Raw genomic sequence first — 23,837 nt, forward strand, 5'->3', positions numbered from 1 at the left:
GTCAATGCCTGCAAGCGCTGTCAACTTCCCATTGCTTTGAACATGACTCCCCCCCCCCCCCCCCCCCCCAAGCAATTATTTGCTTTTTGCAGGAAACCCTGTTGGGGGGATGGGGGCCTTAGTCTTTAGATTTACGGATTATTGTGACCGGTGGTTTTCTCTGACGGCAAGCTCTGCATATTTCATCATATGGTCAGGTTGAATTGCTTATGCATGTAACTGGTTTATTTTACAGTGTTATATACTTTAAACTAGTTTTTCTCTATCGTTCATTGACGGACGCAATTCCTGATGCATATCAGTAGGGTTATACTGCCCCTTACAGGAGTAGGAGACAAGACAGAAAAAGGTTCTGGCTACGCCTATGGGCAGTAGCCAGTCCCAGAGGGTACACCCTCTCTCATCCTGCAAAGGATGTCAGTTTTAATCTCTCTAGTTAGGAGTAAGGACCTAGTTCCCTGCTGGGATCTCTGGTCCTGGCAACGTTTTTTTCTAGTTAATTTCTTTTTAGTTAGCTTTTCTCCGGACTTTTTCCTGTGAGATCTACAAGCAACTATGGTGGATCTGGGCGACGGGCTTGATGTATAGATCGAATGGTCACTTCCACCTGGCTAACAAGCGTGCGCAGGCCTTAGCTCTGCGCTGGGTCGGCCGCTACATAGTCCCACTGGACGGGGACTGGCCCTGCAAGTTAAACATCTTGCCAGGTCTCATACGGCCGAGTTTAGGTCCGAGTCGCAGAGGTCCTATTTAGCCGACAGCCCCCCCCACTTCGGTATGGCGAGTACATGTCCCCCCCCCACCTCTTCCCCTGGCGGATTTTGGGGTGGACGTATGCTCCTCCCTGGCTCGGTCGGACCCTCCCAATGCCGGGTTCCCCTCTTTCCTGTCACACACCCCCTCTGTTACCTGCCCCTCCTCCCCCACACTGGGGGCTGATGGGCCTACTCTCTGGGGACCAAGACTGCATTTTCAGGCGGAATGGCGGGTCGAGGATGCGCCGGCAGCGGCAGACGAATTATTGTGCGGGGGGGGTCTCAGTCTGTACCTCCAGGGCCCACCTGCTGATTGATCCCACTGTGGAGTCTGGGGGGTCCCCCTCAGGGTCCTCGTTTGCTCTGCGGGTTGCCATTTTCTTGTAGCCACGTGTGCTGAGGAGATCGGCGCCCATCTTGGTACACTCCGCACGGCCATTTTGCGGTGGATTCTTCTGGTAGGAATCTGTATGGGAGTTCCTGGAGGCGTTATTCTGTGGGTGGAGCCCCTCCCTATACCCTGGGCAGTTTCTCAGTTCATTTCCATTTGGATCGAGCTCGCTACTAACACCTGCAAACATTCTGGGGCCTTCTGCTGCATCTTGGTACAGTGAGTCTGGGGGTCGGGGGGCGCTGCAGCGCATTGGGACTTTAAAAAAACTTTTCGGCTTTTTGCTGATTGGTTCCCCTCGTGCAACATGGACCCTACAGATTGTGTCCCTACCTGACCCCCTTGGGGAGGCCGCAGGGCCCTTCAGATCCCAGTTGCTTACCGATGCAATTTAGGCGGTCCTGGAAACATTTGTGTCCCAGGTGGAGGTGGTCTTTAAAGGGCGAGGTGCTAAGAAACGCCCTCTGCCTACCCCTACCTGACTCAGTCTGACTCAGCTACCGCAGACGTGAGTCTCCCTTCCGGGTTCGCTACTTCGCACCCTGTCTCGTCTCCTCTGACAGTGAGGATGGCATTTCACCTCCGCTCCCGCGCAAGATAAGGCGCTGGTGGACGCACTAGTTGTTTCTGTGCATGAGACCCTGAAAATGGAGGATGCAGCTACGGCTGTGACTGGGGGCGCAGGTTACGTTTGGCACTCACACAAGCCATCCGGAGCGGCAAAGGTTTTTCCTCTCCCACGTATTTTGACAACATGCTCAAAAAAGAATAGGACCACCCAAAGCTTTCCCCTGGGGTGCCAAAGCGGTTTGCATAGATTTTATCTTTTGGAGGAGTTCCTTATAAAGAAGTGGACTGTGAAACCTACGGTGGACTCTCCAGTCTCAAAACTGAATAAGGTTACCGTTATCCCCGTCCTTTAAGGATCCTGAGGATAGAAAGGCGGAAGGCGAAAGCTGTGGCCTGCAACATGTACTTCCTGGCGGGTCTGCACTGAGACCGGTGTTTACAGTTGCCCTTGTTGCGCACACGTTGCCTGAATGCAAGTTACTACGCCATGACCTGGAGGGGAAACAGGTTCCCTCTGAATTCAAGGAGCTGTTGGACTAGCTGGTGCAGGGGCTGCAATTTGTTAGCGATGCCGCGCTGGACACTACTCCCATATGGGCCGACTGTTGGTTTCGGCAGTGGTCCTTCGACGTATACTTTGGCTGAAGTGCTGGTCTGCAGATCAGACTTCAAAGAAGGCCTTGACTGATCTACCTTTTCAAGGAGATCGCCTGTTTTGGAGCTACCCTGGATGGTGTCATTAAGGGTCTCTCAGAGGGGAAGACTTTCTTCCACAGGCTAACAAGGGTAAGGACCTTCGTCGCAGATGGGGTCCCTCTTTCTCCGCACACAAAAAGTTTTTTTGTTCCTCAGGGTCAGTCGATAAGGCGGAGCCCTTCAAGACTCCCTCGGGCGGGTCCAAACGACTCTGGTCTGGCTAACAAAAGTCTGGTTTCTCCAGACCTGCGGACAAGACATCCTTGGCCTGAGGTTGCGCCCTCACCCGTATCTGGGGTGGGGGGACATCTTTGCCTGTTCCCAGCCCTGTGGCTATCCCGGAAACCAGACAAATGGGTTCAAGAGGTCATACGGTCCAGTTACAAGATCGAATTTCGATCAGTCCCTCCGGTAAGGTTTTTTCCTTCCAATGTGCGACTGTACCCGGATTGCTTTCTGGCGCTCTCTGGGGCAGTTCAGGACCTGGTGTAACAGGGGGTAATAGTTTCTGTTCCGTTTTCAGGGCTTTTATTCAAACCTGTTTACGGTTCCCAGGAAGGAAGACAAGGTGCATCCAATCCTGGACCTGAAAGCATTAAATAGCTTTGTGCGAGTTCAAATGTTCACGATGGAATCGGTTCGCACAGTAGTGGCCTCCCTACATCAGGGGGATTTCCTGGCCTCCATAGACATCAAAGATGCCCACCTTCACATCCCAATCTGTGCAGGACACCAACAGTTTCTCCGTTTTGCTGTGGGAGAGGATCACTATCAGTTTATGGCGGTGCCCTTTTGTCTCACCTCTGCTCCTCAGGTCTGCTCCTCAGGTCTTCACAAGGTGTTGGCCCCGATCCTGGCGCTGTTGCAGATGCGGGGTATATCGTTTCTGGGTTACCTGGATGATCTTCTATCCTTGCGGAGTCTCCTACGGTGATGGAAACAAATTTGGAAATCACCATGAGAACTCTGGAGGAGTTCGGTGGATTCTGAACCTTCAGAAGTCGTCTTTGGTCCCTTCCATGAGACTGGATTACCTGGGCCTGACTTTGGACTCATTCTCAGCCAGGGTGCTTCTTCTTCAGGCAAAACTCCAAGAACTCCAGAATGCTGTTCAGCTATTGCTGACCAGCAAGTGGTCGACCTACATGAGAGTTCTGGGACTGATGCTGTCGTCCTTCCAGGTGGTCCCCTTCGCTCAATTTCACATGAGGATCCTCCAGAAGGAAATCCTTCTCAAATGGAACAAGATTTCAAATTCCCTGGATGTTCAGATCCAGATGAGCCAGGCGCCTAAGGAGTCCCTGATCTGGTGGCTTTGGTCCCAGATGCCCAAGCAAGGGAAATCCTTCCTCCCTATATATTGGACAATTGTCACCATGGATGCAAGTCTGTCTGGATGGGGATGTTGCTGCCAAGACTGCTTCGCAGGATCAAGGCGGAAGGGATTCTGGTCATTCTTGTGGCTCCGGACTGGCCTCGCCGAGCTTGGTACGGTGACCTGGTCAGACTTGTCACAGATCTACTGTCTCCAGGGCCAACCTTCCATCCTGCTTTTTGGTCGCTGGCTTTGACGGCTTAGATGTTGAAAGCCAGGTACTGAAGGACAGGTGTTTGTCTCCTTCAGTGATTCCCACTCTGCTTACAGTGAGGAAAGTGACTTCTAGGAAGATTTATCATCGTACGTGGAAGTCGTATATTGCGTGGTGTGAGTCTCTTGGGGCTTCCCCTCACTCTTACTCGGTGGCTCGGATCTTGGCTTTCCTTCCACAGGGAGTTGATCAAAAGCTGGCCTTGAGTACTATCTAGGGTCAGGTCTCTGCCTTGGCAGTTTTTTTCCAAAGGACATTGGCCACCCATTCCCTGGTGCGTAACTTCATCCAGGGGGACACTTGGTACCTCCGGTGCCACTTCTGTTGTCACCCTTGTACCTTAATTTGGTGCTGTCAGTTCTTCAGAAACCTCCTTTTGAAAGTATTCAGGAGATTCCCTTGCCTACCCTATCCCAGAAGGTGGCCTTCTTGGTGGCTATTACTTCTGTGCGCAGGGTGTCGGAACTGGTGGCATTGTCTTGTTGTTCTCCCTATATAGGGGTTCATAGAGACAAAGTGGTACTTTGTCCAAATCCATCCTTCCTTCCGAAGGTGGTTTCTAGTTTTCACTTAAACGAGGACATTGTATTACCATCTTTGTGTCCTAAGCCCAAACATCCTAAGGAATGTGCACTGCATACTCTGGATGTAGTTCGGGCAATCAAGGTGTACTTGGCGACTACTAAGTCAGTCAGATTTGCTCTTTGTACTCACGGATGGCCCAAAGAAAGGGCTGCCTGAGTCTGCTGTGACTATTTCCATATGGATCAGAGTGGTGCAGGCTTTATCAATTAAGGGTTAGGTTCCACCTTTCCATGTTAAGGCACATTGTACTCGGGCGCTTAGTGCTTCCTGGGCTTTTCACCATCAGGCATCTGTGCTTCAGGTTGCAAGGTGGCTACCTGGTCGTCTGTGCACACCTTTACCAAAATTTTATAAGGTGGATGTGTTGGCGTTGGCTGATGCCTCTTTTGGTCGCAAAGTTTTGCAGGCTGTTGTTTAGGGGGCTTTTCGGCCTTCCTTGAGGGTGTTTACTGTTTGTTTCAGGTGGGCCTCATCTTGCTGTTTTGATGAGTCTTATGTTGCCTGGTTAGCTATGTTTTGCCTTGGGGACTTGTTTTTTTCTGCTCTTCCCACCCCACATTTTATGGCACTGCTTTGGGACATCCCTACTGATATGCATCAGGAATTGCTTCCATCAATGTACGATAGAGAAAACTGGATTTTTGACTTACCGTTAAATCCTTTTCTCTTAAGTTCATTGACAGACGCAGTACCCGCCCCTCTATTTTGAGTTGGGTTGGTATTACTTCTCTGACACTGCTTTGATACAAAACTGACATCCTATGCAGGAAGAGAGAGGGTGTACCCTCTGGGACTGCCCATAGACGTAGCCAGAACTTTTTTTCTGTCTAGCGTCCTACTCCGGTCAGGGGCAGTATAACCCTACTGATATGCATCAGGAACTGCGTCCGTCAATGAACTTAGGAGAAAATGATATTACGGTAAGTCAAAAATCCAGTTTTTTTCAATTATCTAATGCAACAAATCTGTTTTTTTTTTTTAAATGTAGTTCTTGAATATTTTGGAGTGCCAATGTCAAAATAAAATAAGCTGCCCTTCTAGGTTTCTTCCATAGTAATTAAGTATATAAAACCTGAGGTCACAGCTCCTTACTACAAAGTGATGGTGTTTGGGAGCTGTTTGAGGTGGTTCTCTGTCACCATTTAGATGATCATTTCTGTATCATCAGAAATTGCACCTTATAGGATTGCATTAACATACTCCCTCTAAAGTGAAAAGGAACACGGGCAGAGGAAAGCAGGAGGTTTGTTTTAGTGATCCCCTTACCCATCAGCACATTTTCCTTTACTCTTCTGCTGATGCTTGGCCCAATGCCGTCACATGTGGGTTGTAAATACTTAGCCATGTGTAATCTGTGACTCAAATGATTTAGACCTGTTTTGCCCTGCATGAATTTGCTTTAACCGCTTCCCACTCGGCCAATGTACATAAATGGCCGGGTGGGAGTGGAGGTACCAGTACATCCCTCAAAATGGGTGCCGATCCTGTGATGGCTGTGATCTTTCCACACAGCCAAACACAGATTGGGATATGGCCATGTGTTTGGCCCTACCAATCCCATGATGTAAAGCACAGTGTAAACAGAGACACAGGTCTCTGTGATAGTTCTCCCCGCTGAGAAAGCTTGGTGCTCAGGGGGGCTCTGTGTAGCCTCTGTGACAGCTCTGTGTGTAAGGGATGATTTTACACAGCTGTCACAGATCACACAGACTGCAGCCATCCCCACACAGTACACCAAGCACCACTGTCCCTGTCCCATGAACATCTGCCCAAGTGTCCCCAGTGTACAAAACATCTGTCAGTGTCCAATCAACATCTGCACCAGTGTACAAAACATCTGTCAGTGTACATGTCCAATCAACATCTGCACCAGTTCACAAAAACATCTGCAATAGTGTTCTATTGCAACATCTGTCAGTGTCCGTCTGTAAGCGTACAAGTGCACAAAAACATCTGTCAGTGTACCAGTGTCCCACCAATAAATAAAAAAAAAAAAATGTAAAGCGCCCCCATTCCCCCTACTTGCGTGCAAAGGCGAACGCACACATTGGTCCTGTACACATATGTAAATGGCGATTTGCACCACACATGTGAGGTATTGCCGCAAACATCAGAGTGAGAGCAATATTTCTAGCACCAGACCTCCTGTGTAGCTCTAAACTGGTAATCAATAAATTCTTATAAAGCCTTGCCTGTGGAGATTTTTAAATATCCTTTTGATGAGTCCCTCCTCAAGAAGTGGACTGTTCCATCAGTGGTGGACCCCCTGTCTCCAGGTTGAACACAGCAACCATGATTTCTTTAGAGAAATCCCCGGGTTTTAAAGATTCGACTGACAGGAAGGCGGAGTCTGCAATATGTTTATTTTTGCTGGCCCGGCACTAAGGCCAGTCCTGGCCATTGCCCTGGTGTCACAAACACTAACTGAGTGGGCTAAGCTCTTGAGCCGTGACCTAGAGGGTGAGCAGATTCCCCCTGCCTTTGCTGAGTTGGCTGATCAGTTGGTCCAGGGGCTGCAGTTTGTCTCTTTGGATGCGGCTCCCCTGATTTCTAAGCTATCAGTTTCAGCAGTGATGCTTGACTGTGTATTGAGGCTTAAGTGTTGGTCTGCGGACCAGACTTCTATTAAAACTTTGACTGATTTACCCTTTCCAGATGATCGCCTGTTTGGGGCTACCTTGGATGACCTCATCAACAGTCTCACAAGGGGGGGGGAAGAGTAACTTTCTTCCACAGTCTGGGAAGGGGAAAGATCTTCCTTGCAGACGTAGCCCATCTTTCTCGGCTCACAAAATGTTTTCCATCCCACAGGGTCCACTGACGAGGGTTGAAAACTTTTTAGGTCCTCCTCGGGGAGGTTCCAAGTGACCCTGGTCTGGCAAGCCAAGAGCAGGATCATCTAGACCCGAAGAAAAGGCTCTTTCAGCATGAAGGTGCGCCCTCACCCGTGCCTGGAGTGGGGGGATGTCTGCACTGGTTTTCGGGCCCGTGGACCTCCTTAGTAAACATGGGTTCATGAAGTCTGGTTACAAGATAGAGTTTTGTTCTTTCCCTCCGGAAAGGTTCTTCCTTTTCAATGTGCGTCTGTCCCGGACCGATTGTATGCTCTCTTTGGGGCGGTGCAAGACCTGTTGCTTCTGGGGGTGATTGTCCTGGTTCCAGTATCGGAATGGTTTCAGGGTTTTTATTTAAACCTGTTCACGGTCCCAAGGAAGGAGGGAAAGGTTCATCCAATTCTGGTTCCCAAGGCCCTGAACTGCTTGAGCGGGTACAGAATTTCAGAATGGTGGTGTCACCCTTTATCAGGGGGACTTTCTTGCTGCTGTGGGAGAGGAGCATTACCAGTTTGTGGCGTTACCCCTTGGTCTCGCCTCTGCTCCTCAGGTCTTCACAAAAGTGTTGGCCCCGGTTCTGGTGTTGCTACGACAGCGGGGGATTGCTGTATTGAGCTACCTGGAGACTTACTCTTGTGAGCAGAGTCCTCTTCTGCCCTGACGTGGAGATAACTATAGTGACCCTGACAAAGTTTGGTTGGCTTCTAAACTACCAGAAGTCTGCTCTGTTTCCATCCATAAAATTGAATTGTCGGCCTGACTTTGGATCCAGCCCTAGTCAGAGTGTTCCTTCCTTCTGCTCTCTTTAACCACTCTTTAACCACTTCTGGACAGCCTGCACAGTAGATGTACGTGATTTTGTGCACGAGATGGCGGGGATGCGCGCGCCGCTCCCGCTCTGATTGCACACAGGGAGCCGGGACCCACCGATCGTTCGGTGGAATGACAGAACGTATATACAAAAGGCACAGAGGAAGACAGAGATCTTGCGTTCCAGCTAAGCTGAAACACAGATTTCTTTTCCTCTAGTGCATCCACTCCCGCCACAGTTAGAAAGCACTCCCTAGGAGCACACTTAACCCCTTGTGTTAACCCCTTCCCTGCCAGTGTCATTTATACAGTAACTGCATTTTTTTTTTGCACTGATCACTGTGTTGGTGTCACTGGTCCCCAAAAAGTGTCACTTTTAGTGTCAGATTTGTCCACCGAAATGTTGCAATCTCATTAAAAATCGCTAATCGCCGCCATTACTAGTAAAAACAATAAATAAAATAAAAGTCCATAAATGTATCCCATAGTTTGTAGACGCTATAACTTTTGCGCAAACCAATCAATATACACCTATTAGGATTTTATTACCAAAAATATGTAGCAAAATACATATTAGCCTAATTTAATGAAAAAAATTAGATTTAAAAAAAATGCATTGGGTATGTTTTTTTATAGCAGAAATTAATTTTTTTTTTTTTTTTTTTAATTGTGGTTATTTTTTTGTTTATAGCACAAAAAATAAAAACCACAGAGGTTATCAAATACCACCAAAAGAAAGCGCTATTTGTGGGGAAAAACACATACATTATATTTGGGTACAGCATTGCACGACCACGCAATTGTCAGTTAAAACAACGCAGTGCCATGTCGCAAAAAATGGCCTGGTCATTAAGGGGGTAAAACTTTTCGGCGCTGAAGTGGTTAACAGTGTTGTATAGGTTATCTTATATGAAACATCTCAAATTTAAAGTATATCTAAAGGCAAAACTTTTTTTTTTAGTTGTGGATGGAGTGGAGATGGATTAGAGTCCCTGCCAGTTTTCATTGGTGCCTGTGCCCCCGTTAGGGGAGATTCAGCCTCTCTATTTGTCCTGTTTACGATTTATCATTAAAAGTGAAAGTAAAAGAAAACCCCAAAGTTTGAGTTGTCCCCAGAAAAGTAATAGAGGGGAAATCTTGCAATGGGGACACTAGTTCCGGTGACCTGGGGGTCCCCAAGAAATTCCTTTACATTGCAGGGATTTCCTCTAACTTCCTGTTTGGCAATGGGGCAGGAAGTGAAGGGAAATCTCTGCAATGGGACAAAGATGGCGAAAAAGAATCTAATGGGTTATAACTCTCCCTTGTTCTATCCAAAAAAAAAAAAAAAGTTTTGCCCATAGTTCTACTTTAAATGGTAATTTCTCTATTCTCATAAGCTCATTTTTAACATAACACAGTCAAGGTATGAAGTCATATAATATGTAAAAAAAGATAAATCTCTGTCTCCATCTTTAGGCTGTCAAGGAGGACCAAACGTTGCTCCAAAGGAATATAGAGAAGAAAGCAAAATGGAGAGAAGAAGTAGAGAAAGCAAAACATCAGCCAAATGCCTGATTTGAAGACGTGCAATACTAATTGAATTTTACTATTCTACCCAATAGATTTCACTTAGACTAAATAAAGCACTGTTGTGTGCCTTTGATTTATTTTACTTTTGAAATGCCATTAGTATTTATGTTTTGTCCAAGGAGTATACTGTAATATGTTCCCATATGGCTCTTGAATATAGCCTGTCTATACACAACTGCAGGTTCATTTGCAAACGTTGGAACAGTTAGCTACAGCAACCTATACATTGCAAGGTTTCATTTTCGTACCATCATTGAGCTAATGAGAGAATCTGGTGGTTTGTTTTTTCATACCGATCAGTGATTGTTTGTACTAGGTTTTCCCAGTTAGACCTTGCATTTGATTCTTTTCATTTTTAAAATGTGAAATTCCTCTTGGCCTTTAAACTGACCTCAATTACACAGTTGAACTGCATTACTTCTCAGGAACCGTCTTACCAATCAAAGGCCTTGTAATTCTGTTCAACCAGTCTTATGATTCAAACACCTCTTCAGACAGTACAACTGAAACTTCTACCTCCACTTCTGAAGCAGCACAATTGGTAAAGAGCAATATCACCCTGCCAAACTGCTCTCTCCTCCTGTCAGCGTATTTCTTGTCAGTACATTTTGCACTGTGCTAGGGAGTGATTGACACCTAGGGCTGCCATTTAATCTTCCATTTTGAGTTCTAATGTGCACTGAATTACAGGGGCCTAATATCAATACAAATATCATGAAAAATGTGGGTGACTTGGATTTAAAATATGTATGTATTTTTTTTTTAAATAAAAAAAATACCTAATAAATACCTAACATAATGTATACGTATATGTATTTTTTTTTTTCTGGCTGGTGCTGAGCTTTAACTTTTATTGAAATTTTGATTAGAATTATTTGTCATCTATTGTAGTTTGAAATCATTTTCTATATGTTTTGCTTCTTGGTGAAGACTTTAACATTTAAAACTACATATTTTTTTTAACAAGAAAAAATCTAAAATAAGGTGTATGTTTATGAAACTGAGAATTTTTTTCTCAGTTCACTTCTCGGCAATTATCTCCTCTGGCACCCTGTTTATGAAGCGGAGAACTTCAGTTCTCAGAGGGAGAACAGAGGAGAAATTTTTCCTCTGAAAACGGCCGAAATCTGTGTACAAGTAAATGGCCTGCTTGTAATCTCGTGAGACATAGCGCGATTACAGTATGAGAAAATCACTGTTTATTAAGCAGTGATAAATTACCACTGCTGAGTACACGGGCATTCTCAGAGGAGACCCCCACCTAATGTTAATAAAATAATTAGTCCCCCTACACAAAATATATACATAATTATGGCAGGGGGACATGTTTACTGTCTTGGGGGGGGGGTCTGATCAAGGAAGAAGGAAGCCAAAAATCAGAAAAAAACAAAAGTTGAAGGATTAAAAGAGGTGCATGGAAGCCAGCCAGCCCCCAGTCTGATGTACTCACCCTCCAGTCTGCCACCTACCTAGTAGACCTGTCTCATGATATAAAGAACAGGGGTTTAGTTGACGCGCATTTGCAAACGCATGTGTAAGCTGCAGGGTCACTACACGGCACCCTGTTTTAACTGCACTCCTAAGACTTTCTAATTTGAGTGTCTCCACAATGGAAGCACATGGCTGCTAATGGATGGATGGGGAACAGGTGGGAGGGAGACAGCCCAAACCTCCCCCAACCCACCCCCATCCATGACTGGTCTATTGTATCAAAACTCAAATAGCTAAGTTGTAGCGATGGTACAAACTGGAAAGCACCAGCTGAGAAGCATTACACCTCCATCCCCTTGGTCGATACAGTATCCAAGTATACAGTGGAGATTCTGTCTTCTCTCCCTGATTCTCCACCTCTGAGCTGGTGAATCTGGGAGTGTAAATTCTGGTACAGATCGTCAGTGAAGTGCGGAGATCGCAGCTTCATAAACTGACCGTTTCTGTGTCAGTGAGGGCCGGTTCACATTCCTGTGAGTGCGCTGATCGCATGTAATTTGGAGCGCACTGCTCCTTCATTACATGCGATCGGAGGTGCGGATGCGAATTCAGCCATACACTTTGTATGGCTGAATTCGCACTGTATCTGCACCAAACACGCACATGACCCTTTTTTCCAGCCGCATCAGGATCGGATCGCACAGTGGTTCACACTTGTGCGATCAGATCCTGTGCGAACTGTCAGATCGCACTGCGATATGCGATCAAATTGGGGGTGTCGTTAACATTTCATTGACACCCCCTGCGTATCGCATATGGCAGTGTGAACTGCCAGGGGTGCGTTTGCGATGCGGGAACAGGCTGCGAATTCGCAGCCTTCCCGCATCGCACAAGTGTGACCCAGGACTCAATGACAGATTCTCCATGTGTGGAGATGATCAGTGGAGAACATGTTCTCTCCTGATCATCTCTGTTTCATAAACCGATAATGATCCAAGATGAGCTGCGATCATCAGGATCGCTGCTCATCTCGGTTTCCTAAACGCACACCTAAAGGACATATCCAGGACAAAATGTACACTTTGTGACCTATAAGGGAAATACATTTTTTTTTTATGAAGGATTTGAATTTGGTAAAGTCAATTTTCTGATTAGCATCCTTGCTAAGATGCATAGCCAGTTGCGTGTCCTCAATTTTCCTTTAGCTTAGCAACTCCTCTTTTTCACCTTTCTACTTCCAGCCTCCTCCTGAATGGACAAGGAATATGCAGAGAATGGTCAGAGAATGTGAACATACTACAGGAAGCTTTCAAAGACTGAACGTGCTATAGGAGTTGTTGGAGACTGGGGACATAAAAAGGGTCATAGACTGGAGAAATATTATTACATGAGACTGCTAGAAATCACTGCTATAACAGGGCAATATGGAAACACAGTTTAGTGTCTGAAGGGACCCAGAAGGCTGCACAATAAGTGCCAAAGTGCTGCAGGTTGGCCACCAGGGGTACAGACTTCTCCCAGGTTGACATTACGTTGCAAAGTAGCAAACCCACTTGGTAAACAGCACTAAACAAATCACCAAAAAATATGCAAGGTATCCGCAATTTAAAAAAAACCTCCATTATTGTGATTTATCCACGGAACACCTATGTTTGGTTCATGACCGCATTAAGTAGAGTCAAAATCTTTTAACATACTATAAGAAAAGTAATTGTTTTTGTTGTATTTTAAATGGCTGTTGTTCCAGCACAGTGCACTTTCCATCAAGGAGTGGATTTGCCAGGTCGTATGTTCTAACCAACCAGGGAGACAGATTGAAGGAACTTTTTGACCACAAGGGTTTATGACCCCTGACAAGGGTCCATCTATTCTGGTGAGTGGGGTCTCTGAAGGGGATCAAGTCACCTGGCACCAGTGATTATTCTTGGACCACTTCAGCACTTGCACAAGAGCACCATTATTATTATATTTTGCACAACAATTTAGCACTATCAGCACCTTATTTTAAGTTGCACTCAAGGTTGTACCTTGTATTTTTTGCACATGAAATTTGGACTTTCTTTATTTCTTGGACTTTTTCTATTATGAATATGGATATTATAGGCACCGTATAATATATTTGCAAGCGCTGTGTTTTTTCAGTTTTACCTTTTAAAAAACAGGGCCATGTTTTTTTTTTTTTTTTTTTTGCATGACCCCTGGATTGTGCAGGAATTTCAGAATATGTACTTCTTTACCATTTGTGACAAGCTGTCCTCAGTGATGACAATCTATGCCAAAGCTGACAATTCTTGTTCATTTTCCTCTCCAAAACCGTCGCTGTGCGTGATGAGCTCAATCATTCTGCTCCGTGGTCACCTCTTTTTGAACTAGCTTACATAATCAGACCTGTGAGACTCACAGTGTCTTTTCTTGCTAAAGAGAGCAGTGCTAATTATTTATTGTACATAACTCTCCTGACCTTTGTAAATTTCTACTATCTGAAGCCAAGAAATTTGCTGCTAGTAAAAAATGATATTTTCAGTCAGCTTACATCCCCTGCAGACTATACAGCTGATTTGTATTCCAGGAGAAAGTGTGCCACTGAAATTCAGTGTGAACCAATTCAAGCAATTTAATTCTTAAAGGAGCCAGAATAAAAATTGTACCTCCTCCAGTGTACTATGGTTTTCTCCAACTGTCACTTTTATCTGGACAGCTTGGTTCTTTTAAGTGCAAGATCAACAGATGATAAAACAATATTACAGGGGGGACTAATGAAAACATAATCTGCTGTGTTAATGCTAGCAATAGACATATGTAATTTTTATTTTGCCCATAGTTCCACTTTAAACCCCTTCCCCTAGTTCTATGCCCCGCTATTTTCAGTAAACTGGTAAATGCCAAAACCTCTACTGCCCAGTGTGCCCACTAAGGCAGTGCTATTAAGAAAAGTGCATGGCTAAATCTTGACTTGTAGAACAGTCAACATGTGGGTGTTGAGTTGCTAAAGGAAAACAGGCTGTTCACTTTGCAAGGAACATTTTTCTTTAGCCTAAGGAAAACAAACTTTGCTAATCTCCTGTGTTAATGCTAGCAATAGACATATGCAATTTTTATTTTGCCCATAGTTCCATGTTAGACCCCATCCCCTAGTTCTATGCCCATTTCTATAGCCTAATGAATGTGGTGAAAATTCACTTGGCAAAAAAATACCCAATCACATGCCAAGGAAAATAAAATTAAAAAAAAAAAAAACAGTATACAATATCTTGGATTGCGAGCATAATTCATTCTAGAAACCTGCTTTTATATCAAAGAGAATTTCCCCATAAGAAATAATGGAAACTCAGATCCAGATTCCACAACTATTTTATCATATAAAAATTATTACGGCAATACAGTATAAAGTGTACTGTAAAATAAAACAAATTTACCTGCAGTTCAAAATACAGTACTGTGCAGTATAAAATGTACCGTACTGTAAATATAAAATAAATTAACCTGCACTTTGCGTCACCCCTCTATATACCATTATAACCAGGCTCCCCACAGTTCCTTCATTATTAGAAAAAAGACTTACAGTACACTCACAATGTTAAGCAGTCTGGTGCAATTCCAAAGCCGCTGGTGTATACGTACTATACTGTACAGTAAAGCCGCTGGTGTACAGTATACAGTTCTGTATGTGGCCAGAGGGGGCGCTGGTGGCTCCCAGTGCTTCCTGCAGAACTCGGGGACACTCAGGAACTGTTGACATCACTACCGAGTGCTCCGAATGTGTGTTACGTCCGCCCACCCAGCTGGGAGTGTCTCCGAATTCTGCAGGAAGCACTGGAAATGGTGCATGCGCAGTAGGGAACGGGCCGTGAAGCCAAAAGGCTTCATTGCCAGTTTCCCTTAGAAAGAATGGCAAGAAGGAATGAAAGAATGATCCGAAAATCGGTTGGGGTGCTGACATCGTGGGCTTCCTAGACAGGTAAGAGTGTATATATTAAAAGCCAGCAGTTACAGTATTTGTAGCTGCTGACTTTTAATTTTTTTCCCCCAGCTGGAACACTTCTTGAATGATGGTAGTCAGGGCTTCTCCTCATTCACTTAGCTAAGGGTACACTTCCTTGCAAAGTGCAAATTGTATCAAATACTTACCGTAATTTCCCTATCCTTGCACCAATCCATTGCAGCATACTACTACATGTTTGCTGCCATTTTGGCACCAGGAAAATGGCTATACAAAGACACAGGAAACAAATTAAAGTATATCACAAATTGTTCCTACACTTCAAGGTTAAATTCGCCTTTAGGAGCATGTTACACCTAAATTAAGGGTGTAACATGCAATATAATCCTAGTGACCCAGGGCAGGGGATCGCTGTCAATTTGAAAATAGCAAGCCCAAGCCAGCACCACAGGGCTGCGTCATTTATTCACAGCTTCCTGTAAATAAATTAGAACACAAGTATTATCAGCCATTGTGGCCAATAGCTTGCAGGGCCGTCTTTTCCAATGGGCATGCCCGGCGGTTGCCCGGGGGCCCCACTTGCCAAGGGGCCCCACACACATGGTGGCAATTACCTGTCAACAGGCCTGAGCTGCCAGCTGCCAGGCTGCTTGATTTTCATTTTTTTTCACACTCTCTCTCTCTCCCCATCGACACAAGAGACAACTACCTGGAGGATATACCTTACTATATATTGGTCACTGTAATATGTATATAGTAAGGTATATCCTCCAGGTAGTAGTTGTACTCTCTTGTAGTATATAGTGTTCCCTGTAATGTGTATATAGTCTATATACATATTACAGGGAACACTATATACTACAATAGAGAACAACTACTACCTGGAGTATATACCTTACTATATACATATTACAGGGACCAATATATACTACAAGAGAGTACAACTAGGCTGGAGTATATACCTTACTATATACATATTACAGGGAACACTATATACTACAAGAGACTCTTGTAGTATATAGTTTTCCCTGTAATATGTATATAGTAAGGTATATACTCCAGGCAGTTGTACTCTCTTGTAGTATATATTGGTCCCTGTAATATGTATATAGTAAGGTATATACTCCAGGTAGTTGTGCTCTCTTGCCATGATGAATGCATGTCCTCGCTCACCTCCTCCGGACTCCTCTCCTCCCTGCCCTCTTGCTCCAGGCACCCCTCCCATTGGCCGCCGGGCTATCGCTGCTCCGCAGGGGGTCCAAGTGCACTGCATTGCCCAGGGGCCTATAAGGCTCTTAAGATGGCACTGATAGCTTGTATTTCTCAATGATTTGAAAGGGCATTGGTGAGTGCTCTCCTAGTCCATTGATTCTTCCTGCCATTCAGTAACTGCCTGTTTGTATTGGATGTACGAGCTGACAGCTTACTGAGCGTCTGCAGGATCCATGCATTGCACGTGCGATCCGCTGATCACAGGTGCAATGTTTTAAAGGCTGCAATGTAAAAAAATAATAAAGGCACATTTTTTTACCTGCAAAAAAATGTACATTTGTCGTTTGCTTTTTTTTTTTTTTCACATGAGGTAAACTTTTAGCACTGTTTAGAACTTTTAACCACCTCCCACCTGGACACTGTACACATACGGCCGGGTGGGAGTTTCGTCCTTCTGATTGGACGTTCCCGAACGTCCCGCAGAAGGAGCAAGATCGCCCCGCCGTTTGCACGTGCAGCCCTCAAACACAGTGCAACAAGTTTTGACAGGAGGGCCCTGTGATTGGCCCTCCTGATCACATGACGGCTGTGTCCAATCACAGCCGTCATGTAATGTAAATACAGCCGCTGTAACGGCTTTGATCTCTTCTTCTCCTCACACAGATCCTGTCAGTGAGGAGAAGAAGACGATCTATGCTGCAGCCAGGGGATCAGTGAGTTTTACTAATTACTAACTGATCACAGGGTGGGTCTGTGCTGGTAATCAGAACATTGATTACCAGTGCAGCCCTGGGGGGGGGGGGGGGTGGTGCCACTAGAGCCACCAGGGATGCCCACCCATGACCACCAGGGATGCCCACCATGGCCACCAGGGATGGCAATCAGGGCTCAGAGAGCCTGCCAGTGGTGCCCTACCTATCAGTGCTGCCCACCAATGCCATCTATCAGTACCACCCATCAGTGCCCATTATTGGCCACCAGTGCTGCCTATCAGTGCCCATCAGTACTGATCAGTGCCGCCAATCAGTGCCCATCAGTGCTGCCTATCAGTGGCCATCAACGCTGCCTATCAGTGCCCATCAGTGCTGCATATCAGTGCCCATCAGTGCTGCATATCAGTGCCACCCCATCAATGCCACCCCATCAGTGCCTCCTCATCAGTGCCTGTCAGCGCGGCCTCATCAGTGCAGGAAAAATGTATCTATTTACAACATTTTATAACATAAAACGAAAAAAAAAAAAACATTTTTAAACTTTTCGGTCTTTTTTTATTTGTGCACCAAAAAAGAAAAAACTTTGCAGTGATCAAATACCACCAAAAGAAAGCTTTATTTGTGGGGAAAAAATTACACAGATTTGGTTTAGGTACAGTGTTGCATGACCGCGCAATTGTCATTCAAAATGCAACAGCGCTAAAAGCTGAAAATTGGTCTGGGAAGAAAGGGGGTTCAAGTGCCCAGTATTGAGGTAGTTAAGCACTGTTACCCTAGCCATTGTTTATGCCAGGTCAGGTTTAATTTATGTATCAGCGTTAGATGTATGTATCATCTCTAAATAGCCTAATGTTTATCCTTTACCTGCCAATGGTACAGTATATATAATACATCATGACTGGGCTTCTCCTAGATATTCACTACTGTGCAAAAGTTTTATGTAGGTGTGAAAAAATGCTGTAAATAAATAATGCTTTTAGAAATGTAAAAACGAATAGTTTATTTTTATCAATTAACAAAATGGAAAGTAAATGAACAGAGGAGGAATCCAAATTAAATCAATATTTGGCGAGAGTACTCTTTGCCTTGAAAACAACATCAATTCTTCTAGGTACACTTACAAATAGTTGTTGTTCCAAACATCTTGGAGAATTAACCACAGATCTTCTGTGGATGTAGGCTTCCTCTAATCCTTCTAGCTCTTCATATATTTTAAACAGACTTGATGATGTTGAGTTTACGGCTCTGTGGAGGCCATCACTTCCAGGACTCATTATTTTTTATGCCCAAGATAGTTCTTAATGACATTGGCTGTATGTTTGGCTATATTTTTTGGACCAATCACATGCCTCCTTGATGGTAGGGCATGATGGATAGGCATCTGCCTGTATTTCTCATCACTGAGGACACCATTGATCCTGACAAAATCTCCAACGGCATTTGCAGAAATACAACCCTAAATTTGCAAGAAACCTCCACCATGCTTCACAGTTGCCTGCAGACACTCATTATTGTACTGCTCTCCAGCCCTTCAGGTGAACAAACTTCCCTCTGCTACAACCAAATATTTGACATGCATCAGTCCAGAACACTTGCTGCCATTTTTCTGCACCCCGGGTTCCCATGTTTTTGTGTATAATTGAGTCACTTAGCTAAGTATGGCATTTTGGCTGCAATTCTTTCATGAAGACCACTTTTGGCCAGAGTTCTTCGAACAGTAGTTGGGCCTACCTGCGTCTCACTGGTTTCCACTAGTTCTGTGCTGATGGCACTGTTGGATATCTTCCATTCTCAAACGGAAGTAAGTATGATATGTCTTTCATCTGCTACATTTAGTTTCCTTGGCCTTTTGGCTAAGATCAAGTGTAGTATCTGTAGTATCTGTTCTTATCAGTGATCCAATTGGGGGTGCTGTGCTGTCATTTGACCTGACCAAGGTTGGGTGGCGGCTATGCAAACCTGCTGGAATGATGGGGACCTGGAAGGTTAGTATCAGCAGGAACTGAAACCAGAGCGCTTGAGCGTAATTGGGGGCCAGGAGTAAGTTCTTCCAGAGAAAGCTGGAAGGGTCCAATACCTCCTGATTTGAATGGGCAACCTTGTCTGACCAGGGGCCGGGAGGGCAGAAGGTCTGCGGTGACTAGGCCCCCTGGGAGTGGTCACCCCAGGGGTGCTCTTAGTAACACATGGGTGTGGGGCCCCACAGTGTGAACAGGCACAAGTTCACAGCACCAAATTGCTTTCCTTTCTGCACTGCGCTTCGTGGACTGGGCCTTATGGCTAAAGTCCGGGGCAATTTTTGCTTACCAGGCCCTAGGGCCCGGCCGGTGCACATTTGGCACAGCCACTTTATTATTTTCTTATTTATTTCCCTCACTGTTTGTCACTTTCACTTTTGTATGTGTTTTCCCAGATTGTAGGGTGTGATCCTCGGGCTTACCCTGAATACTAGGGGGAGGATGTGTGGCCCTTAGGTTCCTTCCTCCCCTGTCTCTGGGGGTCTCTTCTTGGGAGAGCCCCCTGACCTAGTATTCGGGGTTGGCTTCACCTGGCCTGAAGAACGGGGTCTGCCAGGCTTTCTGGCTAGGCAGACCATGGAAACTGTAATCCCTGTCAGGAGCCTTGCGCCCCAGGGGATCAGGGTAGAAGTCCTACCCCTTTGGGGGGTGGATTAAAGCACACCCTTAAGTGCACTTTTGTGTGTGTGTGTTTCACATGCACGTTTTTTGTTCACTTACAGGGTTTATTCGTTGTAGGTTTTGCCCCACCGTGGACTAAAAAAAATAAAAATGAGTTTCCTTGGCCAATCACTGCATCTACAGTTCTCAACTTTGTCCGTTTCTTAGTGCTTCTCCAAAAGAGCTTGAACAGCATCTTGTGCAACCCCAGTCTGCTTTAAATCTTTGCCTATGAGAAGTCCTGCTTGTGTCTTGTTGCTGTACTCAGTCCTGCCATGGTGTATGACATGTGACATGAAACTATATTTCACAGCCTCATCTAAGTAGCACAGTTTGGCTCTTACCTAGTTTATATTGCCTACTACACAACTGTTTCTGTTTGAGTTAATGACTGTGTTTTAACCTACAAATGAAATTTATGATCATTAGCACCTGCTTGGTATAATTGGTTATTCATTTATCTGACTCTAGTCCTACAAAATCTCCGACTTTGTTCAAGTGTAAGAATTGATGCTGGTTTGAAGCCAAAGGGTAGTCACACCGAAAATTGATTTTATTCTGATTTTCCTTTTGTTCGCTCATTTTACATCTTGTAAATTGTTAAAAATAAACTGTTAAAATATATTTTTTTAAGCACTTTTACTTTACAGCATTTCATTACACTTGCCTAAAACTTTTGCACAGTACAGTACATATAGGAAGAGACAAGGCAAGCAAGGGGAATAAAGCATATTCACAGCTACAAGAACAGATCCAACAGCTAGCAGTGCTGGAATCCTCCAGCTTTGTCTACAAGGGTTTCCCCAAGGTGGCTTGGCTCAGTACTGTACATACACGATGCAGCTGCATAGATTTCTATAGGCTGCTAGTCAATGACTTGATGTATGGAGTCCTGGTCGTACTGTATTTCAGAAAATATGGGGAAGTGTGAAACTGTTATCTTCTACAGTCTATCGGATGCACAGAACAGCAAGGCCTTGTACCGTATATCTCATTATTTTTGTGTTGATTAGGGTTGCAATTGCAACCTATTTCTTTCTGAAAAGAAACAGGAAATAGGAAGTGCTTGTATTTCTTAACCGCTTGCCGACTGCGCACAGTATATTTACTGCGGCAGTCAGCCCTGGCCAGGCAGAGTGACGTAGGTCTACATCGCTCGCCTGTCACCGGGTTTTGAGCCAATAGCGGGCGGGCGAGCGCCCGCTGAGGCGCGCGCCCGCCTCGGCTCATTCACGGAGGAGTGCGGGCGTGTGACCAGCGGACCCGATGTCCGCCGGTCACACTACGATCGTCGGTAGAGCGGGAGAAAGGCGGAGCGGCTTATGTAAACAAGCCGCCTGTCATTTCCCCTGTGTAAAAATGGAGATCAGACGGTTCTACTATGTAGAACCGTTGATCTCTGTTTTTACACTAGTAGCCATGTCCCACTACAGTTAGAATCACGCCCCTAGGACACACTTAACCCCTCCCTGTCCAATACAGTTAACCCCTTCCCTGCCAGTGTCATTTTTACAGTAACAGTGCATATGTATAGCACTGATTACTGCAGTAATGTCACTGGTACCCCCAAAAGTGTCAAAAATGTCAGTCAAGGGTACGATCTGTCTGCCGCAATGTCGCAGTACCGCAAAAAAAAACGCAGATCGCCGCCATTACTCGTTAAAAAAAACACCAAAAATGACAAAAATCTTTCCCTTTGTTAGTAAACGCGATAACTTTTGCGCAAACCAATCAAAATACGCTTTTTGCGATTTTTTTTTTACCAAACATATGTAGCATAAAACAAATTGGCCGAAAATGTTAAAAAATTTTGATTTTTACATTTTTTTTGGGGGGAATTTCATATAAAAAAAAGTGAAAAATATTGTTATTTTTGCAAAATTTACGCTCTTTTTTTGTTTATAGCGCATGATCAAAAAATCGCACAGGTGATCAAATACCACCAAAAGAAAGCTCTGTTTGTGGGAAAAAAAGGACGTGAAATTCGTTTAGGTACAGCGTCGCACGACCGCGCAATTGTCTGTTAAAGTCACGCAGTAAAAAATCGCAAAAAACCCCCTGGTCAGGAAGGGGGTAAAATCTTCCGGGGCTTAAATGGTTAATAAAATTTCACCCTCACATCAGTGCAGAGCCATCTTAGCTTCCAGAAGCACGCCAGTGAAGCTCTCTTCTTTTTCTCTTTGATACACATATGCTTGTAAATCTATTTATTGTTTGTTAAATTGTATGGTATATTTGGATTACATTGTTATGTGTTTGCTGTGGGATTTGAAGGTGGGCTCTCTGCAAAAGAAATGTGTGTATTGTATGCATTTGAAACATGTGTAAAACCATATTATCACCTCAGTTTATGTGATTGTTTTGCAGTTTTACAGAACTATCCACATAAGTAAATTCAGTTTTAGAATGAAACATAACACTGCTTCTGCCAGTTTTATCAGCTAATTGTCAGTGTTAGTGGGACAGCATTGTAAAAAAGCACACATACTGTATAACAGGCAAAGGTATAGCAGCTTCAGTGAAAATGGAAAAATCCACATGTACTTGGGGCAATACTCCACTTTAATTCATATATCATGGATCCAGATAAGAGTGTGGACATTTTGCATCAAAATTCGAAGACCAGGTCTCATAGGTCCAGCTCCAGATATTCAGTGCACTACAACAGATCATTAGTCAGTTTTGCAGGCCTCAGTGCAAGAGCAAAGGTGGAAGCAGCATGAGCAGCGGTCTTATACGCTTAAAAAGAAGCCGATGATGAGACAGAAAGTCACGTTAAAAGCCATCTTCTTGAGGCAGAAAGCAGAGTTAGAAACTAGTATATGTGTGGTGCAGACTCAAAGGGAAGCAGCATCAGCGGTATACAAAATTGTGCTTGGTTCAGAAGGAGATCTGCTCCAAGACTTTGAGGTAATTGCAACTCACGATTCAGTGCAAGAACCATGCCCCAGACCACGTTAAGACATGCTTCTACAAGACTATCTCCAACACAATGTCCTGACCTGACATTCCAGAAAAAAACAACCGCACTCCCGCTTGAAGGTATGAAGTATAAAATCCATTTATTTAGAATCCAAGAAATAAAATCAATCCATGGTACAGTACCTAATACAGTCAGAGACAGGGGATAAAAGCATAGTAGTTGACGTGTTTCACTGACTTACATCCGCTAAGTCATAGGTTATGACTAAGCGGATGTAAGTCCGTGAAACACGTCAACTATTATGCTTTTATCCCCTGTCTCTGACTGTATTATGGACTGTACCATTTATTGATTTTATTTCTTGGATTCTAAATAAACGGATTTTATACTTCATACCTTCAAGCGGGAGTGTGGTTGCTTTTCTCTTAACACAACATAGCTGTCTGGACTGCAGATCCTAGCTGCACCCTGTTTTGATCGTTGGGACTGTTTTCTCACCTGAGCGGTTCTCCCTTTTCTCTATTGATTTGTGACTGACATTCCAGAAGCCCTCTCCAAATATGTCTGAACTGCACCCCACTCTTTATATTAACTTTAAGAATGACCCAGTGCCAAGGGTACATGTTCAAGAAAGGAAAGACGATGCTAACTCTCAGCATACATCACTTGACCTGGGTTATCATGTGTCTTCTTTTAGAAACGGCCTTTAGGATCCTCAGAAACAACCGATCTAGCAAAGGACCTAATTCAGCGAGAATTATTGAGCATCAAGCTAACATTTGATGATTGCCCGAGAACTATTGGGCATGGAAGACATCTTTCCAAGGCATCACCAGAGATCTCAGTCTGAAGGCTAGAGAGGAGCTAGATCTGCTAACAAAGTGGCTTGGACCAGAGTCACCTGGACAGGCCAATAGAATCAGGTCTGTGCACATTTTTAATCGAGCTGGGATTAAAATGGAATGGCAGAGATTAGAAGGCTGATATGGCAGCCCTGAAGCTATTGAAAATGCTCCATTAGAGAAACTTGAAGACTTCCCTAAAATCTCTAACAAAGACACCCTAAATTTAAGAGAACTTAGTGACATGTTGTTGAAAGTCAATGCAACCAAGTCTGAAGGCAATTTTTTTTTACATT

The 23,837-nt window shown here is 44.6% G+C and overlaps 1 protein-coding gene across 1 annotated transcript in view; it reads left to right on the plus strand.

The window, feature by feature from the left end:
* The window catches only part of LOC309560240 (protein FAM162B-like), a 34,667-nt gene extending 24,783 nt beyond the window's left edge, over positions 1-9,884 (plus strand). The window contains exon 4 of the mRNA XM_082263816.1: positions 9,689-9,884. Coding sequence (XP_082119942.1) covers positions 9,689-9,787 — 99 coding nt within the window. The 3' untranslated portion in view covers positions 9,788-9,884. The remainder of the gene's footprint in view (positions 1-9,688) is intronic.
* The last annotated feature ends 13,953 nt before the right edge of the window (positions 9,885-23,837 follow it).

Source organism: Pelophylax lessonae (genome assembly GCF_965119305.1).
Source record: "Pelophylax lessonae genome assembly, chromosome: 7".
NCBI classification, from domain to species: domain Eukaryota; kingdom Metazoa; phylum Chordata; class Amphibia; order Anura; family Ranidae; genus Pelophylax; species Pelophylax lessonae.